The sequence below is a fragment of the Oncorhynchus masou genome, chromosome 5, assembly GCF_036934945.1.
Source record: "Oncorhynchus masou masou isolate Uvic2021 chromosome 5, UVic_Omas_1.1, whole genome shotgun sequence".
Classification (NCBI taxonomy): domain Eukaryota; kingdom Metazoa; phylum Chordata; class Actinopteri; order Salmoniformes; family Salmonidae; genus Oncorhynchus; species Oncorhynchus masou.
The window spans coordinates 20644794-20666864 of NC_088216.1; the positions used below are offsets into that span (position 1 = coordinate 20644794).

General features: G+C 43.8%; 1 protein-coding gene across 1 annotated transcript in view; it reads left to right on the plus strand.

Moving 5' to 3' along the window:
* The first annotated feature begins 5515 nt into the window (after positions 1 to 5515).
* The window catches only part of LOC135536674 (B-cell lymphoma/leukemia 11A-like), a 57234-nt gene continuing 40678 nt past the window's right edge, over positions 5516 to 22071 (plus strand). Inside the window, exons 1-2 of the mRNA XM_064962929.1 lie at positions 5516 to 5823; positions 9049 to 9456. Of these exons, the coding sequence (XP_064819001.1) occupies positions 5769 to 5823; positions 9049 to 9456 (463 nt within the window). The 5' untranslated portion in view covers positions 5516 to 5768. The remainder of the gene's footprint in view (positions 5824 to 9048; positions 9457 to 22071) is intronic.

Genomic DNA, 22071 nt, shown 5'->3' on the forward strand with positions numbered 1-22071 from the left:
CTTATTGAGACAAACCCCAAGTGACTTACAGCTGTAATCGCAGCAAAAGGTGGCGCTACAAAGTATTAACTTAAGGGGGCTGAATAATTTTGCACGCCCAATTTTTCTGTTTTTGATTTGTTAAAAAAGTTTGAAATATCCAATAAATGTCGTTCCACTTCATGATTGTGTCCCACTTGTTGTTGATTCTTCACAAAAAAATACAGTTTTATATCTTTATTTTTGAAGCCTGAAATGTGGCAAAAGGTCGCAAAGTTCAAGGGGGCCGAATACTTTCGCAATTCACTGTATCTGTTTTATTCCTCCCCCAACTGTCCTAAGAAGGAAACCCCCAGCTCGGTGACTCCTCTCCCCCATGTGGGCAGCCTGCCACCCCCTGGGACAGGTGTTAGTGGTAATGGAGGGGCTGAGGGATTGGACCTGGCAGCCTGCCATACCAGTGGGATGTAGGTCTTGTTTTTGTCTCTATTCACTATAGATTTTTTCAGCTGTACAATGCAATCTTATCTTGTTCACTCCGTGTCTGGCTCGATTGTCATCCATCATTCCTGGCTCACTTGTGACACGGGCTTCGACTGGAGAACGGGCAGGCACACAGGCGGGGGTAGACGAGAGAGGAGCAGACACACAGACAGTCAGAGACAAAAATGCTAATTGCCTTCAGAATGTATTCATAACCCTTGAATTATTCCACATGTTGTTGTGTTACAGCCTGAATTCTAAATTGACTAAAAATATCTATATTATTCTCACCCATCTACACACAATACCCCATAATGACAAAGTGAAAACCTGGATTTGTACAATATTTGCACATTATTATTTTTTAATTCTTCAAGCTCTGTCAAGTTGGTTGTTGATCATTGATATTCAAGCATTTCCAAGTCTTGCCATAGATTTTCAAGTCGATTTAAGTCAAAAATGTACCTAGGCCACTCAAGAACATTCAATGTCAACTTGGTTAGCAACACCAGTGTATATTTGGCCTTGTGTTTTAGGTTATTGTCCTGCTGAAAGGTGAATTTGTCTCCCAGTGTCTGTTGCAAAGCAGACTTTTTAGAATGACTACCTCATCTCTGTACCCCACACAGACAATTATTTGTAAGGTCCCTCAATCGAGCAGTGAATTTCAGACACAGATTCAATCACAAAGACCAGGGAGGTTTTCCGATGCCTCGCAAAGAAGATGGATTAAAAAAAGAAGACATTGAATCTTGTCACAAACCGGCTCAAAGCCCGTAACAAAAGGGAGACAACGTGGAGATAAGGAGAAACAAAACATACATTTATTAAATAAAGTAAACTAAGTACAGTATACAATGGTGTGTGTAATCAGTAGTGTAAGTGAGTGTTTTGCATACATGAATGTGATAATGCAGGGTGTTGAAAGGTGCCAAAGCAAACAACCAAAAGGCCACCAAGATACACAACAAAATCTGTAAAGGTGTCTGCATGGAGAGAGTCTCCTCCATGAATGGGGAAGTGGTGTATTTATCCTGGGACACACCGGGCCCAGGTGTTTCCCATGTATCTGACGACCCTCCCAACTCCGCCCACCGGCATCCTAATAAGGAAACAAGAACAAAGAGAGAATATGGCAAAGTGGGAGGGTCGTCACAATATCCCTTTGAGCATGGTGAAGTTATTAATTACACTTTGGATGCTGTATCAATACACTCAGTCACTACAAAGATACACACGTCCTTCCTAACACAGTCGCTGGAGAGGAAGGAAACCTCTCAGGGATTTCACCATGAGGCCAAAGATGACTTTCAAACAGTTACAGAGTTTAATGGCTGTGATAAGAGAAAACTGAGGATACAGGCAGGTCACTTGTGATACAAGTCAGAATTCGATGTCCATCCATGTCTGAGGACGTTGGGAGATGATGTGGAACCCGGCAACTAGGGGAAACAGTGAGTGCTGTTCCCTTCAAGTACGTTTTGGTTTTGTTGTGTGGAAATTAGATGGTAGATGGGTGTAAGCATCGGCCTTTAATATGAAAGTTTGCACGTTCAAGTCCAGTGATAGAATAATTTTTTTGTATTTAATTTTGTTTTAAGCCTATCCCAAACCTTAACACTTACCTTAACCATTCAGAGTTAATGCCTAAATGTAACCCTAACCTTAAAAATGCAGAGTTAATGCCTAAACTTAACCTTAAACACGTCAAGCGTGGAGTTTGGAACAAACATGGATGAACATCTAATTCTGAAAAGAAGGAAGCCTGTACAGAATAAAAAATATTCCAAAATGTGAATCCTGTTTGCAATAACACACTAAAGTAATACTGCAAAAAATTGGCTAAGAAATTAACTTTTTGTCCTGAGTGTACCTTTTCATATTTTCAAGCATGATGGCTGCATCACGTTATGGGAATGCTTGTCATTGGCAAGGACTAGGGAGGTTTTTAGGATAAAAATAAATGGAATGTAGCTAAGCACAGGCAAAGTCCTGGAGGAAAAGCTGGTTCATTCTGTTTTCCAACAGACACTAGGAGACAAATTCACCTTTCAGGAGGACAATAACCTTCAACACAAGGCCAGATATACACTGGAGTTGCTTACCAAGATGACATTGAATGTTCCTGAGTGAGCTAGTTACAGTTTTGACTTAAATCGTCTTGAAAATCTATGGCAAGATCAACGATCAACAACCAACTTGACAGAGCTTGACAAATTTTGAAAATAATCATGTGCAAATATTGTTCAACCCAGGTGTACAAAGCTCTTAGAAACTTACCCAGAAAGACTCACAGCTGTAATCGCTGCCAAAGGGGATTCTAACACGTATTAACTCAGGGGTGTGAATACTTATGTAAATGAGATATTTCTGTATTTCATTTTCAATACATTCACTAACATTTCTAAACGTGTTTTCACATTGTCATTATGGGGCATTGCGTGTAGATGGGTTAGAAGAAAATATTTCATCAATTTTTAATTCAGGCTGTAACACAACAGAATGTGGAATAAGTCAAGGGGTATGAATACTTTCTGAAGGCACTATATATATATATATATATATATATATATATATATATATTAATATATACAGATGACTGGCTCCTCTCTGTTACCTTTAACCTTTTTCAATTTGAAGCGAGGAGAGGATGGAAGACAGGAGTTGAGCAGGCCTATTGAGAACCTCTCATGGAAACAAATGTGCTTGTATGAAATGAGTGTCACGGTTGTCATAATGAGGAGACCTAAACCTAAACCTATATGGGAGGGTCTGGGTGGGTATCTAACCTCGACGGGGGCTTTGGTTCTGGACGCCGTCCCCCTTCTTTACACTGAGTCCGCTCTTGTAGCACTGACCCGTGGATCATCGCCGGATGCTCTGGACTGCGGATCCTCACCGTAGGCCCCGGCTGGGGACCCTCGCTGCGTGGATCATCGCCGGATGTTCTGGACTGGGGACCGTCCCTTAGTTTAATATCCAGGCAACTGCTGTTAATTTATGCGCACATAGAAGTAGAACGGGTTCCAATTAGAAGACCGAATTGATAATAACAATTCATTAATAATACAATCATCTGTACAAAGCACACAGGGAATAGCTTAAATTAAACTATGTTGAATGGCTCTTTGAACTGTGTTGAACTGTGTCTAATGCAAACTATAGGCTACAAGAGCAAGCACTTTGCAAGGCAGATGTGGATTCTACTCTGATCCTTTAGCATCATCCACTGGAAGATAACATAAAGTGCAGGGTGGGCTTCAAACAATGTCTCCTTCGCAGTATTAGCAGAGGACCGCTAGAAAGCGCCGTTGTATAGACAGACGTGTGAGGGTGCAGTAGCAGGCTACACGCTACCACAGGGTGCCTAAGACGCAGAGGCCAAGCGCAAGTAAGCTGTCAACAGTAGCCTGTCAAAGCGCACACTGCTAACATTAAAATTGTTTCGTTTCCAAAAACTAAAACTAAGAGACTTCTGTAAGGCTGATAACATCTCCAGTTTTAGTCTGTTTTGTTTGTTTGGCTCGCCTGTAATTTAGGCGATGTTACGATGTATCAAACATTTTAATTAGCATGTTTACATTGTGTGAAATGTTACTCTATATTACACTAACAGTGGGCCATATGAACGGAAATATGTCGTATATATATATATATATATATATATATATATATATATATATATATATATATATATATATATATATATATATATATATATATATATATATATATATATATATATTATCTCAGTGGGCAACGATAACTTTACGCATATGGATTAGACTACACCAATACATTTCCTTATGAGGAAAAAGCACAAAATTAACACATATAATGACCTATTTGTTAATTAGGCTACTTATTGTATTATTGTCGACTTTTGTTCATATGGGAAATATAGGTTAAACTTCAAAAACAAAACAATAATGCAAAGGGTATTAAAACAATGAAGAGAATAATGTCAAATATATATATATATATATGTATTTATACATTTCTGTGAAGTGTAGCCTATGAATTGTCTTCAAGATGGCATGACAACTCAAGTCCGTGAGAAACAAATACTAACAGGTGTACTGTAGCCGACAGAATATCTGTATTTTACTGTAGGCTATTTTACTTCATTGAATAGTAAATAGTGTGAACTAGATCATCTGATAGCGAAAACAATACGAATATCTATTTTCTCATGTCGACATGTTTTGAAAGTAAATTCAAATGTCAAAAGTGTCCACTTTGATGAAGGAACCTGCCTGTTATAGGCCTGTGATTGGCCCATTGGTGTTGACAGTCTTCGGGAACACCGATGGTATTACTACCAATAAACTTCAATGATTTGATAGGCCTCGTTATTTTATGATGTATTAACCTTTAAAATGGAATGTATGCCTATTATGTGACGTCGTAATAGTATGTCGTCAGTGCAAGATGTGGAGTGCTATTTGCGCAAGAAACAACATTAGAGTATTATTTAGTGGACAAAATATGGTGGTAGCCTATGGACTGCTAAGATATGACATTCTTAAATATAGCCTATTTAATAAAGCGTATAGCCTATCGGGCTGTATCACGTTTCTTTAACCCATTGGTTACCGAAGGCACGGAGATTCATGTCCAAAATTAATTAAATAGGACTATTTACTTTATTATATCCAATTAAATCGATCCGCAAAGTGCACTCGCATCCTTTCCTCTCCACTATAAATTGTTGTTTTCCATGCAGTAATAGGGTAATGGTTCATATTTATTCTTAGGATCATATGCAATGGTCCTATATTTTCTCCATATTTCTTGCCAAGAATCCTTCCACTTGGATGTGCTGTCTCCCAAGGTTCACGTTCGTTTTCAATCTCTCTCTCGCTCACTCCTTCTCTATTAGCCCGGCCCCCCTGATCTCTCTGTCCATTGGCGTCTTCGGGGTCCCTTTCTTTTTTCATATACGGATCCAGTAATGACTGTCCATTGGTTTTGTTATTCTATCTCCACCTCCTACTCCCCAGCGTTGCCTGCCCATGTGTTGTATCTCTATGTCCATCCATCGACTGACGTTCAAGTTCGTAGGAACGTCACGTCCGCACTTGAACTTGCAGCTCAGGGGGCTTTGCTCATATCCCTCTCTCTGTCTTTGTAAAAAAGTCATGAAGACTGCCGCACAGCCCGTACCCCGCGCGTCACCGTGATGTGATCTATAATTCATTTTTTTGGATGTCAAACGCATCGATGAAGACATTTTATCTGGAGTCTATTACGTTGTAGGACGCCTCTGCCAATGTGAACTAAGCTGAACGCCACCACTTACCAACATGTCTCGCCGCAAGCAAGGCAAACCCCAGCACTTGAGCAAGCGGGAGTTTTCGCGTAAGTAGAATTGAAAATTGCTTGTTTTATAATCTGGTAAACAAGAACACACACACAGCTTCTTCTCAAAGTATTTGGAGAATGTTTGTGGGCAACTGGTCGTGACGCGGACCCCTGGACATAACCTAAAAGCGTGTCAAGAACGCCGTCATTGAATCGGATAACTTTCTATCGAAAAAAGTTGGACCTTGGAAAATATTGTATATTTGGTAAACAATAACGTATAAGGCTATTTTGCATGTATGTGCCGATGCTACAACACAGGCTTCTTTCGCTAAATGTCATCTGGGCTGTAGTTGAGGGATACCTTTGCCTATCAAGGTATCCTGTGAATATTTATATTTAGTCATATCAGTTTCCGATATGGAATACACTACGAAAAGCAAAGTGCATCCCCAAATAAGCAATTCCACGTTGTTATGACTATTTGTTTTGATAGTGTATCTTTTTTTCGAGAGATGTTTTCTTTTTTTGAATGGGGAGAACGGGGTGTTTACATACTCATAGCCCATACAGAAGACCTCGTGTGTGGAACGTAGCCAGCGTTGATATCGAGGGATATAGGAGTTCACGATCCAAGAATAACACTTCACCCCCGTATAACCTAGTGATCCAATTACATTGTTATCGTTTACACCATGAGTTAATGTGAATGGATACAATAAGCATTGGAAAAATTGGAGACGTTCGATTACATCTACTATTGGACGCTATGTTTCATTTAACGAAGAGGTTAATTTTCAGAGAGGGGACACGGGATGCTTTTATGCAATAACCTATTACATTTGGGCAGGCATACTGAAGTGGTGTTTTTAGAGTCATTTATGAGTTATACATGTATATTCAATAAGCTATTGCTTTTATGCTGTTTAAGCCCGTATTGTATAATGGCATGATTTCAACTGTGCTCATTTCCTTTTTTTTACGTTACCGGGGGCTATATCATTTGGAAACTAGTTTAAATAATATGATTTTCCGTATATATATATAAAAAGTTCTGTTCCACATATTGTGTAAATCGCTACAATGTTTCCACCCGGTTGTTTCTCTTTTACCATTCAATTCTCGGAGGAAGCAAATGAGGTTCTCGTAACATATGCCTTCAATTGTAGTATATCTATGGACGACGCCGGTAGGGGGCAGAATATGATTGTGGACATACACGTCGATGAACTTGAACTTGATCTAGGCTACTTTATTGCTTTGTCTACGTTGCCTGCTAGACCAAGCGCAGTTGGTCGTGGTCGTATATTTGATGTTCCTTGTTATGCCACTGTGATATCTAGACCTATTAAAGTATTCCAAATAAATGAAAAGTTAATCATTTCAATAGATTTCTTCAAGGATATTCAGTATTTTCCATTTCCTTCGAAGATGGATAAAACAATGGCCATCTGAGAACCTTTTATTTTCTGCAAGAAATGATCAGTAGGCAAAATGTGACATCATTTCAAACATCCATAGGCCACTGTGAGCGACCTCTGTGATATGCGTAGTTTTCAGTTAAGTAGTCTCACATTGGACCCTAGAGCATATTGCATGCCTTATTCACTCTTCCAGGTATATTAGTCCCCTATTTCAACAAAATCTTAGTCTATCACAGTTTCTTTCAATTAAATGTCAAAATATGACGAAAATGTATCCTAATTGCCAAATCCTTAGTTATATCCACATTCTCACGAGGGACCTAGTTCACCATTCAAACATGACAAATGAGACAGACCTATAGGCCTATAGGATTACAGCCTTACTGGCAAATGCATGGTAATATTATTCAAATTGAATACTCTGTTATTTACATGCATAGTTTGAACTATTTGAATAGCTCGTTATGGCCTATTGAAAAACAGCTTCCATTCAAGTAAGATTCCTCCCTGTCCATATTGGCTGCGTTGTATGAATCCCTGCAATAGCAGCTAGGGTACTTGATATAAGGGATCATTACCATGTTATAATTAGGTAATAGCTATTTAAATAGCCTATTGACTAATTTCAGTAGTTATTTGATTAAGTTCAGTCAGTTGAAATTCTGGTGCTCACTTGGATGTTGAGGAATAAAATATACTTTAAAAAAATGTTGTAACTTATTTTTGTAACCAGTTGCTGACACAACAAATGTGATTATTTGGGTTTGAAGGTAGACTTTTTTCGAACACAGAGCCTCAGTCAGACTGCTATGTCCTGACAGCATAAGATGTAGGAAATCAACTCAAATTAAAAGGAAAAATATTAATTCAATCCCTCCTCCCTGCCTCCTTCTCGTCTGATCCGACACAGAATTTAAGGTTCAGAACAGACAGCGAGAATTCATCACATTTTATCTTAACATCCCAGTTGGGCCTCGAGATGTCGTTTACTGTAGCTAGATGAACTATTTAAAAGAAAAATGCTCCTTGACTGCCTGTATACCTCAGGGACCTACTCCACATACACCCCTCAATATCTAACCTCGGTTCACGAGATCCCAGCACTTTTAACGAAAATGGGGTCCAATCATCTTGAACTCAAATTAGAATCTATTTTTTGATTCTCCGAGGTGTTAGGTTCATTAAAAACGCGAGATTGGCGGCACAATAAAGAGGGTCAAGCGCCTTAATCGTTCAGGCAGCGAGCAGCACGCTGACTGAACGGTGTCACTGGCAGGCTTATCGAAAAACAGTGCTGTAGTCTTGTCTAAGTCTTCTTCCTTCCTCCCTACTTTCCTCCCGCCCCCCCCTTTCAAATCTGTCTCTCATACCTTTTCTAAGACAGTGCATCACCTGGAAATGCAATCACTATAAACCACAGGTGCCTTCGAGATTATGGTGATATTCATTATAATACTGGAAATTATCATGACAATAACACTGAAAGTAGTAGTTAAAATGATAGGACTGTAATAGAATTGAATATGATTATACGATCCTGCTACTGGATGTTCATTCCTCTCTCTTCGTTGGTTGTGCCTTCTATATTATCAGTAATAATGGTCCTAAAAACGATAGCAAGAGATGCATATGCAGATTTGCAACACTATAATAACCTATATACTGTGTCTCACTCCTCCTTGAAATGATACTTGAGTGTAGATCTCAATCAGTGTTTTGTGTCCACGGTCTATAAAGTATCCAACTCTCCACCACAGTTTGTCAGCTGCCTTGGATGAAATGTCATAGTCCTCTATGTAGATTTCAACCCTGTCATGTATTCTGTATAGAAGCGTAACTGTCTATCTCCCCTCTCCAGCTGAGCCCCTGTCGGCCGTTCTCCCCCCAGACGAGGAGCACGAGGACCACCCCAGGCTGGGGCAGCATGGGGACAACAGGATCCTCCTCAAGGGGGACCAGGACCTGCTCACCTGTGGCCAGTGCCACGCCCGCTTCCCTCTTGCCCACATCCTGCTCTTCATCGAGCACAAGAGGCGGCAGTGTCGCGGCGCCCCCTGCACGGACAAGACGTTAGACGACGGGCACAGGCGGTCGCCCTCCGCCGTTCCCCTCGCCTCGCCCCGTCCCTCCTCAAACAAATGCAGAGACAAACACCCGTCGAGGCGCCCCTTGGAGGTAACCGTTCAGGTGTCGCCGCGCAACGATGATGAGGATTGTTTATCGACGCCCACCCACGGAATTATCCCCAAGCAGGAGAATATCACAGGTAATGACGTCACCATGACGATGATGATGACGATCATAGCAAACAGGGCTGCTGATGTAAAGAACTTAAGCGACAAGCAAGGTGTTTGGGTCTGAGGTTTCACTGTAAGGTTTGGGTGTTGACGATACTTGGATGGTACTTCAACGTTGTGAGTAGGGTTGCAAAATCCCTAAGGTTTCCAGAAATCCAGGTTGGAGGAATCCCGGAATCAGGAAGGAATAAACAGGGATTCCTCAAACCATTGTTCTCCCAACGGGATTGTTTTGTGAAACCTGGGAATTTTACAACCCTAGTTGTGAGTAAGTGCCTTTGTTTTGGTGATGTTTAAAAGCAAGGTTATTGGATCATAGACCACAAAAAGGATTTACAGTCCAAACTGCACAGAGCAGATGGACTTCAAGTTGGGTTCAATTTTGACTGGTGGCGATGGATATCATGAGATATGACGTTCTTGCTGCACTGCTGGGTGTCGGGTCGTTGAGTTTATCTCAGAAATGGGGATAGAAGCCCAATATAACTCCCATTCTACTCTCCTAAAGAAAGAGAGAGGGAGAGAGAGACGGAAAAAGAGAGAAAGGGCTGCGTCCCAAAAGGAACCATGTTCCCTAAATAGTCCACTCCTTTTGATACAGGGCCCGTATATAGTGGGTTCTGATCAAAAGTAGTGCACTGTATAGGGAATAGAGTGCCACTTGGGACGCAAGCCTAGTTTCCGTCTCATGTGGTCTCGATAGATGTATCTCCATCTCGCTGTGGTTTTCACAGAGACATATCTCTTCCCCTCAAATACATGCCTGCCAACTCATACTCTGGCGCTAAAATATAAAATAAATTTAAAAAACGTGTAGGAAAGTAATTACGGTGAACTGTCAAGGAAGAGGCATTTATTTGAGGAATCCTACTCGAGCCGCTAATTGTCAGGGTTCTCTTAGTCTTCATTTAGTTAATTAAGGACTTCTTACGGCGGTTGTCTAACCACAGCTAAATGAAGCAAGGGAGAGGAAAAACCATGATGAGCAGCTCAAACAAATAGGTCTGTCTTACAGACACTGGTGGAAATTAACTTTGTGTGTTTGACATTTTAATTTTCCTTTTTGAGTTATTATAAACATTTCTAAAAACAATTATGGATATAAATGCGGGCTTAGCATAAAGAAAAGTAGTATGCTGCATTGAACTTATCAAGGTGAGGCTGGTTTTCAGTTCAATGTTTTATCACTGAGGGTTCTCCAAATGACAAATACCCAATAGTTAAACACACAGCTCCATGTACAATACAGTGGGGTATAGGCAAACACACAGCTCCATGTACAATACAGTGGGGTGTAGGCAAACACACAGCTCCATGTACAATACAGTGGGGTATAGGTAAACACACAGCTCCATGTACAATACAGTGGGGTATAGGCAAACACACAGCTCCATGTACAATACAGTGGGGTATAGGCAAACACACAGCTCCATGTACAATACAGTGGGGTATAGGCAAACACACAGCTCCATGTACAATACAGTGGGGTATAGGCAAACACACAGCTCCATGTACAATACAGTGGGGTATAGGCAAACACACAGCTCCATGTACAATACAGTGGGGTGTAGGCAACACACAGCTCCATGTACAATACAGTGGGGTGTAGGCAAACACACAGCTCCATGTTCAAAACAGTGGGGTATAGGCAAACACACAGCTCGATGTACAATAGAGTGGGGTATAGGCAAACACACAGCTCCATGTACAATACAGTGGGGTATAGGCAAACACACAGTTCCATGTACAATACAGTGGGGTATAGGCAAACACACAGCTCCATGTACAATACAGTGGGGTATAGGCAAACACACAGCTCCATGTACAATACAGTGGGGTATAGGCAAACACACAGCTCCATGTAAAATACAGTGGGGTATAGGCAAACACACAGCTCCATGTACAATACAGTGGGGTATAGGCAAACACACAGCTCCATTTACAATACAGTGGGGTATAGGCAAACACACTGCTCCATGTACAATACAGTGGGGTATAGGCAAACACACAGCTCCATGTACAATACAGTGGGGTATAGGCAAACACACAGCTCGATGTACAATACAGTGGGGTATAGGCAAACACACAGCTCCATGTACAATACAGTGGGGTATAGGCAAACACGCAGCTCCATGTACAATACAGTGGGGTATAGGTGAACACACAGCTCCATGTACAACACAGTGGGGTATAGGCAAACACACAGCTCCATGTACAATACAGTGGGGTATAGGCAAACACACAGCTCCATGTACAATACAGTCGGGTATAGGCAAACACACAGCTCCATGAACAATACAGTGGGGTATAGGCAAACACACAGCTCCATGTACAATACAGTGGGGTATAGGCAAACACACAGCTCCATGTACAATACAGTGGGGTATAGGCAAACACACAGCTCCATGTACAATACAGTGGGGTGTAGGCAACACACAGCTCCATGTACAATAGAGTGGGGTGTAGGCAAACACACAACTCCATGTACAATACAGTGGGGTATAGGCAAATACAGTGGGGTTTAGGCAACACACAGCTATATGTACAATACAGTGGGGTATAGGCAAACACACAGCTCCATGTACAATACAGTGGGGTATAGGTAAACACACAGCTCCATGTACAATACAGTGGGGTATAGGTAAACACACAGCTCCATGTACAATACAGTGGGGTATAGTCAAACACACAGCTCGATGTACAATACAGTGGGGTACAGGCAAACACACAGCTCCATGTACAATACAGTGGGGTATAGGCAAACACACAGCTCCATGTACAATACAGTGGGGTATAGGTAAACACACAGCTCCATGTACAACACAGTGGGGTGTAGGCAAACACACAGCTCCATGTACAATACAGTGGGGTAGAGGCAAACACACAGCTCCATGTACAATACAGTGGGGTATAGGCAAACACACAGCTCCATGTACAATACAGTGGGGTGTAGGCAACACACAGCTCCATGTACAATACAGTGGGGTGTAGGCAACACACAGCTCCATGTACAATACAGTGGGGTATAGGCAAACACACAGCTCTATGTAAAATACAGTGGGGTATAGGCAAACACACAGCTCTATGTAAAATACAGTGGGGTATAGGCAAACACACAGCTCCATGTACAATACAGTGGGGGTATAGGCAAACACACAGCTCGATGTACAATACAGTGGGGTATAGGCAAACACACAGCTCCATGTACAATACAGTGGGGTGTAGGCAAACACACAGCTCCGTGTACAATACAGTCGGGTATAGGCAAACACACAGCTCCATGTACAATACAGTGGGGTGTATGCAAACACACAGCTCCATGTACAATACAGTGGGGTATAGGCAAACACCAGCTCCATGCACAATACAGTGGGGTATAGGCAAACACACAGCCCCATGTACAATACAGTGGGGTATAGGCAAACACACAGCTCCATGTTCAATACAGTGGGGTATAGGCAAACACACAGCTCCATGTACAATACAGTGGGGTATAGGCAAACACACTGCTCCATGTACAACACAGTGGGGTATAGACAAACACACAGCTCCATGTACAATACAGTGGGGTATAGGCAAACACACAGCTCCATGTACAATACAGTGGGGTATAGGCAAACACACAGCTCCATGTAAAATACAGTGGGGTATAGGCAAACACACAGCTCCATGTACAATACAGTGGGGTATAGGCAAACACACAGCTCCATGTACAATACAGTGGGGTATAGGCAAACACACTGCTCCATGTACAATACAGTGGGGTATAGGCAAACACACAGCTCCATGTACAATACAGTGGGGTATAGGCAAATACACAGCTCGATGTACAATACAGTGGGGTATAGGCAAACACACAGCTCCATGTACAATACAGTGGGGTATAGGCAAACACGCAGCTCCATGTACAATACAATGGGGTATAGGTAAACACACAGCTCCATGTACAACACAGTGGGGTATAGGCAAACACACAGCTCCATGTACAATACAGTGGGGTATAGGCAAACACACAGCTCCATGTACAATACAGTCGGGTATAGGCAAACACACAGCTCCATGAACAATACAGTGGGGTATAGGCAAACACACAGCTCCATGTACAATACAGTGGGGTATAGGCAACACACAGCTCCATGTACAATACAGTGGGGTATAGGCAAACACACAGCTCCATGTACAATACAGTGGGGTATAGGCAAACACACAGCTCCATGTACAATACAGTGGGGTGTAGGCAACACACAGCTCCATGTACAATACAGTGGGGTGTAGGCAAACACACAACTCCATGTACAATACAGTGGGGTATAGGCAAATACAGTGGGGTTTAGGCAACACACAGCTATATGTACAATACAGTGGGGTATAGGCAAACACACAGCTCCATGTACAATACAGTGGGGTATAGGTAAACACACAGCTCCATGTACAATACAGTGGGGTATAGGTAAACACACAGCTCCATGTACAATACAGTGGGGTATAGTCAAACACACAGCTCGATGTACAATACAGTGGGGTACAGGCAAACACACAGCTCCATGTACAATACAGTGGGGTATAGGCAAACACACAGCTCCATGTACAACACAGTGGGGTATAGGCAAACACACAGCTCCATGTACAATACAGTGGGGTAGAGGCAAACACACAGCTCCATGTACAATACAGTGGGGTGTAGGCAACACACAGCTCCATGTACAATACAGTGGGGTGTAGGCAACACACAGCTCCATGTACAATACAGTGGGGTATAGGCAAACACACAGCTCCATGTACAATACAGTGGGGGTATAGGCAAACACACAGCTCGATGTACAATACAGTGGGGTATAGGCAAACACACAGCTCCATGTACAATACAGTGGGGTGTAGGCAAACACACAGCTCCGTGTACAATACAGTGGGGTATAGGCAAACACACAGCTCCATGTACAATACAGTGGGGTATAGGCAAACACACAGCTCCATGTACAATACAGTGGGGTATAGGCAAACACACAGCTCCATGTACAACACAGTGGGGTATAGGCAAACACACAGCTCCATGTACAATACAGTGGGGTATAGGCAAACACACAGCTCCATGTACAATACAGTGGGGTATAGGTAAACACACAGCTCCATGTACAACACAGTGGGGTATAGGCAAACACACAGTTCCATGTAAAATACAGTGGGGTATAGGCAAACACACAGCTCCATGTACAACACAGTGGTGGTATAGGTAAACACACAGCTCTGTGTACAATACAGTGGGGTATAGGCAAACACACAGCTCCATGTACAATACAGTGGGGTATAGGCAAACACACAGCTCCATGTAAAATACAGTGGGGTATAGGGAAACACACAGCTCCATGTACAATACAGTGGGGTATAGGCAATCACACAGCTCCATGTACAACACAGTGGGGTATAGGCAAACACACAGCTCCATGTACGATACAGTGGTGTATAGGCAAACACACAGCTCCATGTACAATACAGTGGGGTGTAGGTAAACACACAGGTCCATGTACAATACAGTGGGGTATAGGTAAACACACAGCTCCATGTAGAACACAGTGGGGTATAGGCAAACACACAGCTCCATGTAAAATACAGTGGGGTATAGGGAAACACACAGCTCCATGTACAATACAGTGGGGTATAGGCAAACACACAGCTCCATGTACAACACAGTGGGGTATAGGCAAACACACAGCTCCATGTACAATACAGTGGGGTATAGGCAAACGCACAGCTCCATGTACAATACAGTGGGGTATAGGCAAACACACAGCTCCATGTACAACACAGTGGTGGTATAGGTAAGCACACAGCTCTGTGTACAATACAGTGGGGTATAGGCAAACACACAGCTCCATGTACAATACAGTGGGGTATAGGTAAACACACAGCTCCATGTACAATACAGTGGGGTATAGGCAAACACACAGCTCCATGTACAATACAGTGGGGTATAGGTAAACACACAGCTCCATGTACAATACAGTGGGGAATAGGCAAACACACAGCTCCATGTACAATACAGTGGGGTATAGGTAAACACACAGCTCCATGTACAATACAGTGGGGTGTAGGCAACACACAGCTCCATGTACAATACAGTGGGGTGTAGGCAAACACACAACTCCATGTACAATACAGTGGGGTATAGGCAAATACAGTTTGGTTTAGGCAACACACAGCTATATGTACAATACAGTGGGGTATAGACAAACACACAGCTCCATGTACAATACAGTGGGGTATAGGTAAACACACAGCTCCATATACAATACAGTGGGGTGTAGGTAAACACACAGCTCCATGTACAATACAGTGGGGTATAGGTAAACACACAGCTCCATGTACAATACAGTGGGGTATAGGCAAACACACAGCTCGATGTACAATACAGTGGGGTACAGGCAAACACACAGCTCCATGTACAATACAGTGGGGTATAGGCAAACACACAGCTCGATGTACAATACAGTGGGGTACAGGCAAACACACAGCTCCATGTACAATACAGTGGGGTATAGGCAAACACACAGCTCCATGTACAATACAGTGGGGTATAGGTAAACACACAGCTCCATGTACAACACAGTGGGGTATAGGCAAACACACAGCTCCATGTAAAATACAGTGGTGTATAGGCAAACACACAGCTCCATGTACAATACAGTGGGGTATAGGCAAACACACTGCTCCATGTACAATACAGTGGGGTATAGGCAAACACACTGCTCCATGTACAATACAGTGGGGTATAGGCAAACACACAGCTTCATGTACAATACAGTGGGGTATAGGCAAACACACAGCTCCATGTACAATACAGTGGGGTATAGGCAAACACACAGCTCCATGTACAATACAGTGGGGTGTAGGTAAACACACAGGTCCATGTACAATACAGTGGGGTGTAGGCAAACACACAGCTCCATGTACAATACAGTGGGGTATAGGTAAACACACAGCTCCATGTACAATACAGTGGGGTGTAGGTAAACACACAGGTCCATGTACAATACAGTGGGGTATAGGTAAACACACAGCTCCATGTAGAACACAGTGGGGTATAGGCAAACACACAGCTCCATGTAAAATACAGTGGGGTATAGGGAAACACACAGCTCCATGTACAATACAGTGGGGTATAGGCAATCACACAGCTCCATGTACAACACAGTGGGGTATAGGCAAACACACAGCTCCATGTACGATACAGTGGTGTATAGGGAAACACACAGCTCCATGTACAATACAGTGGGGTATAGGTAAACACACAGCTCCATGTACAACACAGTGGGGTATAGGCAAACACACAGTTCTATGTAAAATACAGTGGGGTATAGGCAAACACACAGCTCCATGTACAACACAGTGGTGGTATAGGTAAACACACAGCTCTGTGAACAATACAGTGGGGTATAGGCAAACACACAGCTCCATGTGCAATACAGTGGGGTATAGGCAAACACACAGCTCCATGTACAATACAGTGGGGTATAGGCAAACACACAGCTCCATGTACAACACAGTGGGGTATAGGCAAACACACAGCTCCATGTACAATACAGTGGGGTATAGGCAAACACACAGCTCCATGTACAATACAGTGGGGTATAGGTAAACACACAGCTCCATGTACAACACAGTGGGGTATAGGCAAACACACAGTTCCATGTAAAATACAGTGGGGTATAGGCAAACACACAGCTCCATGTACAACACAGTGGTGGTATAGGTAAACACACAGCTCTGTGTACAATACAGTGGGGTATAGGCAAACACACAGCTCCATGTACAATACAGTGGGGTATAGGTAAACACACAGCTCCATGTACAATACAGTGGGGTATAGGCAAACACACAGCTCCATGTAAAATACAGTGGGGTATAGGGAAACACACAGACCCATGTACAATACAGTGGGGTATAGGCAATCACACAGCTCCATGTACAACACAGTGGGGTATAGGCAAACACACAGCTCCATGTACGATACAGTGGTGTATAGGCAAACACACAGCTCCATGTACAATACAGTGGGGTGTAGGTAAACACACAGGTCCATGTACAATACAGTGGGGTATAGGTAAACACACAGCTCCATGTAGAACACAGTGGGGTATAGGCAAACACACAGCTCCATGTAAAATACAGTGGGGTATAGGGAAACACACAGCTCCATGTACAATACAGTGGGGTATAGGCAAACACACAGCTCCATGTACAACACAGTGGGGTATAGGCAAACACACAGCTCCATGTACAATACAGTGGGGTATAGGCAAACACACAGCTCCATGTACAATACAGTGGGGTATAGGCAAACACACAGCTCCATGTACAACACAGTGGTGGTATAGGTAAACACACAGCTCTGTGTACAATACAGTGGGGTATAGGCAAACACACAGCTCCATGTACAATACAGTGGGGTATAGGTAAACACACAGCTCCATGTACAATACAGTGGGGTATAGGCAAACACACAGCTCCATGTACAATACAGTGGGGTATAGGTAAACACACAGCTCCATGTACAATACAGTGGGGAATAGGCAAACACACAGCTCCATGTACAATACAGTGGGGTATAGGTAAACACACAGCTCCATGTACAATACAGTGTGGTGTAGGCAAACACACAACTCCATGTACAACACAGTGGGGTATAGGTAAACACACAGCTCCATGTACAATACAGTGGGGTATAGGTAAACAAACAGCTCCATGTACAATACAATGGGGTATAGATAAACACACAGCTCCATGTACAACACAGTGGGGTATAGGCAAACACACAGCTCCATGTACAATACAGTGGGGTGTAGGCAAACACACAGCTTCATGTCTATTGGTATGGACCTCAAAGACCTAGATATAGCATAAAGGGTTACTTTGGCAATGAGGACCTTTATCTACAGTACTTCCCAAGGGGAATCCCCTGACTCTAATGATCTTGTGGATACCATTCTTACTCCTCTGCATGCAATTTGAAGGAAGTTGCTAACTATCGCTAGCTCAATTACTAACTAGTGGTAGTGTAATGACTCCAGTCATTAAGCTAGTTAGCATTGGCTCCCAACTCTAACTTCCTTCATACTGAACACAGAGACGTATAAATGGTATCAACGAGTTCATCTGACTCGGGGAAGTAGATAAATGGACTCATTGCCAAAATCCCGAAGTATCCCTTTAATGTACAATACACTGTCTGTTGGTAAGGACCCCATAGGCCTAGATATAGCTCCATGTACAATACAGTAGCTATGCCGCTATACTATCTGTGGTCTAGTTATCCTCTCTTCTGTCAAATCTAATGACCTCTTGTATTTTATCAGTGATTATGCATCCGTTTGTTAAGCAACACACACACACACACACACACACACACACACACACACACACACACACACACACACACACACACACACACACACACACACACACACACACACACACACACACACAGGCCGACTATGCCTCTTGGCTCTAGTCAGCTGCCTCTACAATCTTTCTATGCTCATTTAGATCTTGATGCGTAATGTCTCCACATGATATCACTGGGTCACTAACGTTATGCAATGGCCTGTTATTAACAGTACAAGCCTAATGGATCATGTGTGAGTGTGTGTGGTGTGAGTGTGTGTGGCATGAGTGTGTGGGGTGTGAGTGTGTTTGTGCTTGTGTGTGGTGTTGCGTGAAGTGAGATTGATGAAGGCGTTCTTCGTCATCCTCACGCTCATCTTATGAGTTTGTTGCTATCCTTCTTGTCCAGAGAGAGGGAGAGAGAGAAAGAGAGATAGAGAGAGGGCCACAGCCACACACACACACACACACACACACACACACACACACACACACACACACACACACACACACACACACACACACACACACACACACACACACACACACACAATCCCCTTTTTGAAATGCAGAGTCCATCAGTGCTGATGTCTCTCTATGAAAAATGTAATCCTGTATGTGTGTGTGTGTGTTTGTTTGTGTTATCGACCATTAGGAGGAGCAGACAGAACAGAACAGCGAACCCCCATTTGCATGATAAACAACTTAAGATATGCACAGGGACACACAGGCCGGCTCCACATTATTAACAGAGCAGATGATCAGAAGGACACAGACAGGCTCAGGGTCAGACACAGACAGGGTCAGGCACAGACACAGGGTCAGACACAGACACAGAGAGGGTCAGGCACAGACAGAGACACCAACAGGGTCAGGCACAGACACAGGGTCAGACACAGACAGGCTCAGGGTCAGACACAGACAGGCTCAGGGTCAGACACAGACAGGGTCAGGCACAGACACATGGTCCGACATAGACACAGAGAGGGTCAGGCACAGACAGCGACACAGACAGGGTCAGGCACAGACACAGGGTCAGGCACAGACATGGTCAGGCACAGACATTAACAGGCACAGACACAGACATGGTCAGGCACAGACATGGTCAGGCACAGACAGACATGGTCAGGCACAGACATGGCCAGGCAAAGGCACAGACATGGTCAGGCACAGGCAGGGTCAGGCACAGACATGGTCAGACACAGACATGGTCAGGCACATACATGGCCAGGCACAGACACAGACATGGTCAGGCACATACATGGCCAGGCACAGACACATACATGGTCAGGCACAGACACATACATGGCCAGGCACAGACACATACATGGTCAGGCACACAGGGTCAGGCACAGACATTGTCAGACACAGAAAAAGGACTCAAATTTTAACCATCCAACACCCCACCAAACCTTCCCTTTATTAAGGAAAAAAAGGACTCACATTAAAACCATCCAACACCCCACCAAACCTTCCCTTTAAGGAAGGAAAGACATCATATTTTGACCAAACATACACCAGACTAGTGGTTTAGTGTGTCTTCGTTAGCTGAGCCTACTTTCTGCCCTCCTGTTTCTGGGGGAACAAAGGTATTTAGCCAGGCTGTGTTGGCACCATGCCACCTTTCTCCCTCCAGTCCCCCATCCGCCCCCTCTTTCACTGGGGGCGTCTGTCAGGCCTGGATGAGGGACTCAGGGTGGGGATTGGGGGTTGGGCAGTGGAAGGGCAGTGTCGTGGCGAAGGAGTCCGAATCCTCGTTGGTGACATATCTGTCCCTTGTGTGACAGAGAATTCAAAGTGCAGAGACAGAGTGTGTATATCCGTCTGTTTGTATCATTCAGATTTGAAGTAGAGGGAGATGTTTTTTTCCCCCCTTCTAAAATGTCTTGTTTTCTCTGTGAGAAGAGCATGTTACAGATGAGCTGTGATGCTACTGTACCTCCTCCTCCAATAACGTACACACCTGGGTTCTAATAGTACGTTTTAACCATAGAGCCACAATTCATGTTTTGAATACGAATTGTTCATGAAGAATGTTGTATTCCAAAGCCTGAGTCCTAAATACACACACACACATGTTGTCTACAGAGATTCATCGGCAGGCTTTGTTGTTTGGTTAGTGAGTGTTGGTGTACTTGAATGAATCCGAGTTTCCAAGTGTGTGTGTGTGCAGCTTGAGTGTGTGTGTGGATATCAGTGTGTGAGTGTATGGGGTATCAGTGTGTCTGTGTGTTTGTTAACGCTTTACTAGCCCGAGCATGCAGGCTGAGCTGAACATGAAAGGGTCTTTGACTTGGCAAGCGGAGCCGGAGGACACCCCTCTGTGGACCGTGCCAGGGCAGACTTGGAACAGAGCGCAGCGTCCCAGGGGGGGGGGGGGGGGGTCGGCGGCTGTGGAATGGGGGCGGGGGATAAAGGTGTGTGTGTTGGGGAGGAGGAGGTGTGGGGTAGTCGGGGGCTGTGAGATAAGGAGTGGACGGGACATGTTGGGTAATGGGTGTGTGTGAGTGTGTGTCCCTGTAGGGCTCCTGGCTGGGTTTCCTGTTTCAGTGTTTGTCTTAACAACCCCAACGCCACGGCCTCAGGGTCTTCAGGTGGAGGCTAGTTTGGGGAACACACACACATGCCCCTCCCCTCCACTCCCCCCTGTGTTTTGTCTGTAGGAAATGTGTTGTGTTACCAGGGCTCCCTGATGCGGAGCTGTGTGATGATGAGTGCTGTAAGGCAGGAAAATATGATCCCTGTTTCAGCCCTGAGCTCTGGCCAGACCCTCTCTCTCTCTCTCTCTCTCTGACTACCCTCACTCTCTCTCTCTCTCTCTCTCTCTCTCTCTCTCTCTCTCTCTCTCTCTCTCTCTCTCTCTCTCTCTCTGACTACCCTCACTCTCTCTCTCTTTCTGACTCTACTCCCACTCTCTCTCTCTCTCTCTCTCTCTCTCTCTCTCTCTCTCTCTCTCTCTCTCTCTCTCTCTCTCTCTCTCTCTCTCTCTGACTACCCTCACTCTCTCTCTCTTTCTGACTCTACTCCCACTCTCTCTCTCTCTCTCTCTCTCTCTCTCTGACTACCCTCACTCTCTCTCTCTTTCTGACTCTACTCCCACTCTCTCTCTCTCTCTCTCTCTCTCTCTCTGACTACCCCCTCACTCTCTCTCTCTTTCTGACTCTACTCCCACTCTCTCTCTCTCTCTCTCTCTCTCTCTCTCTCTC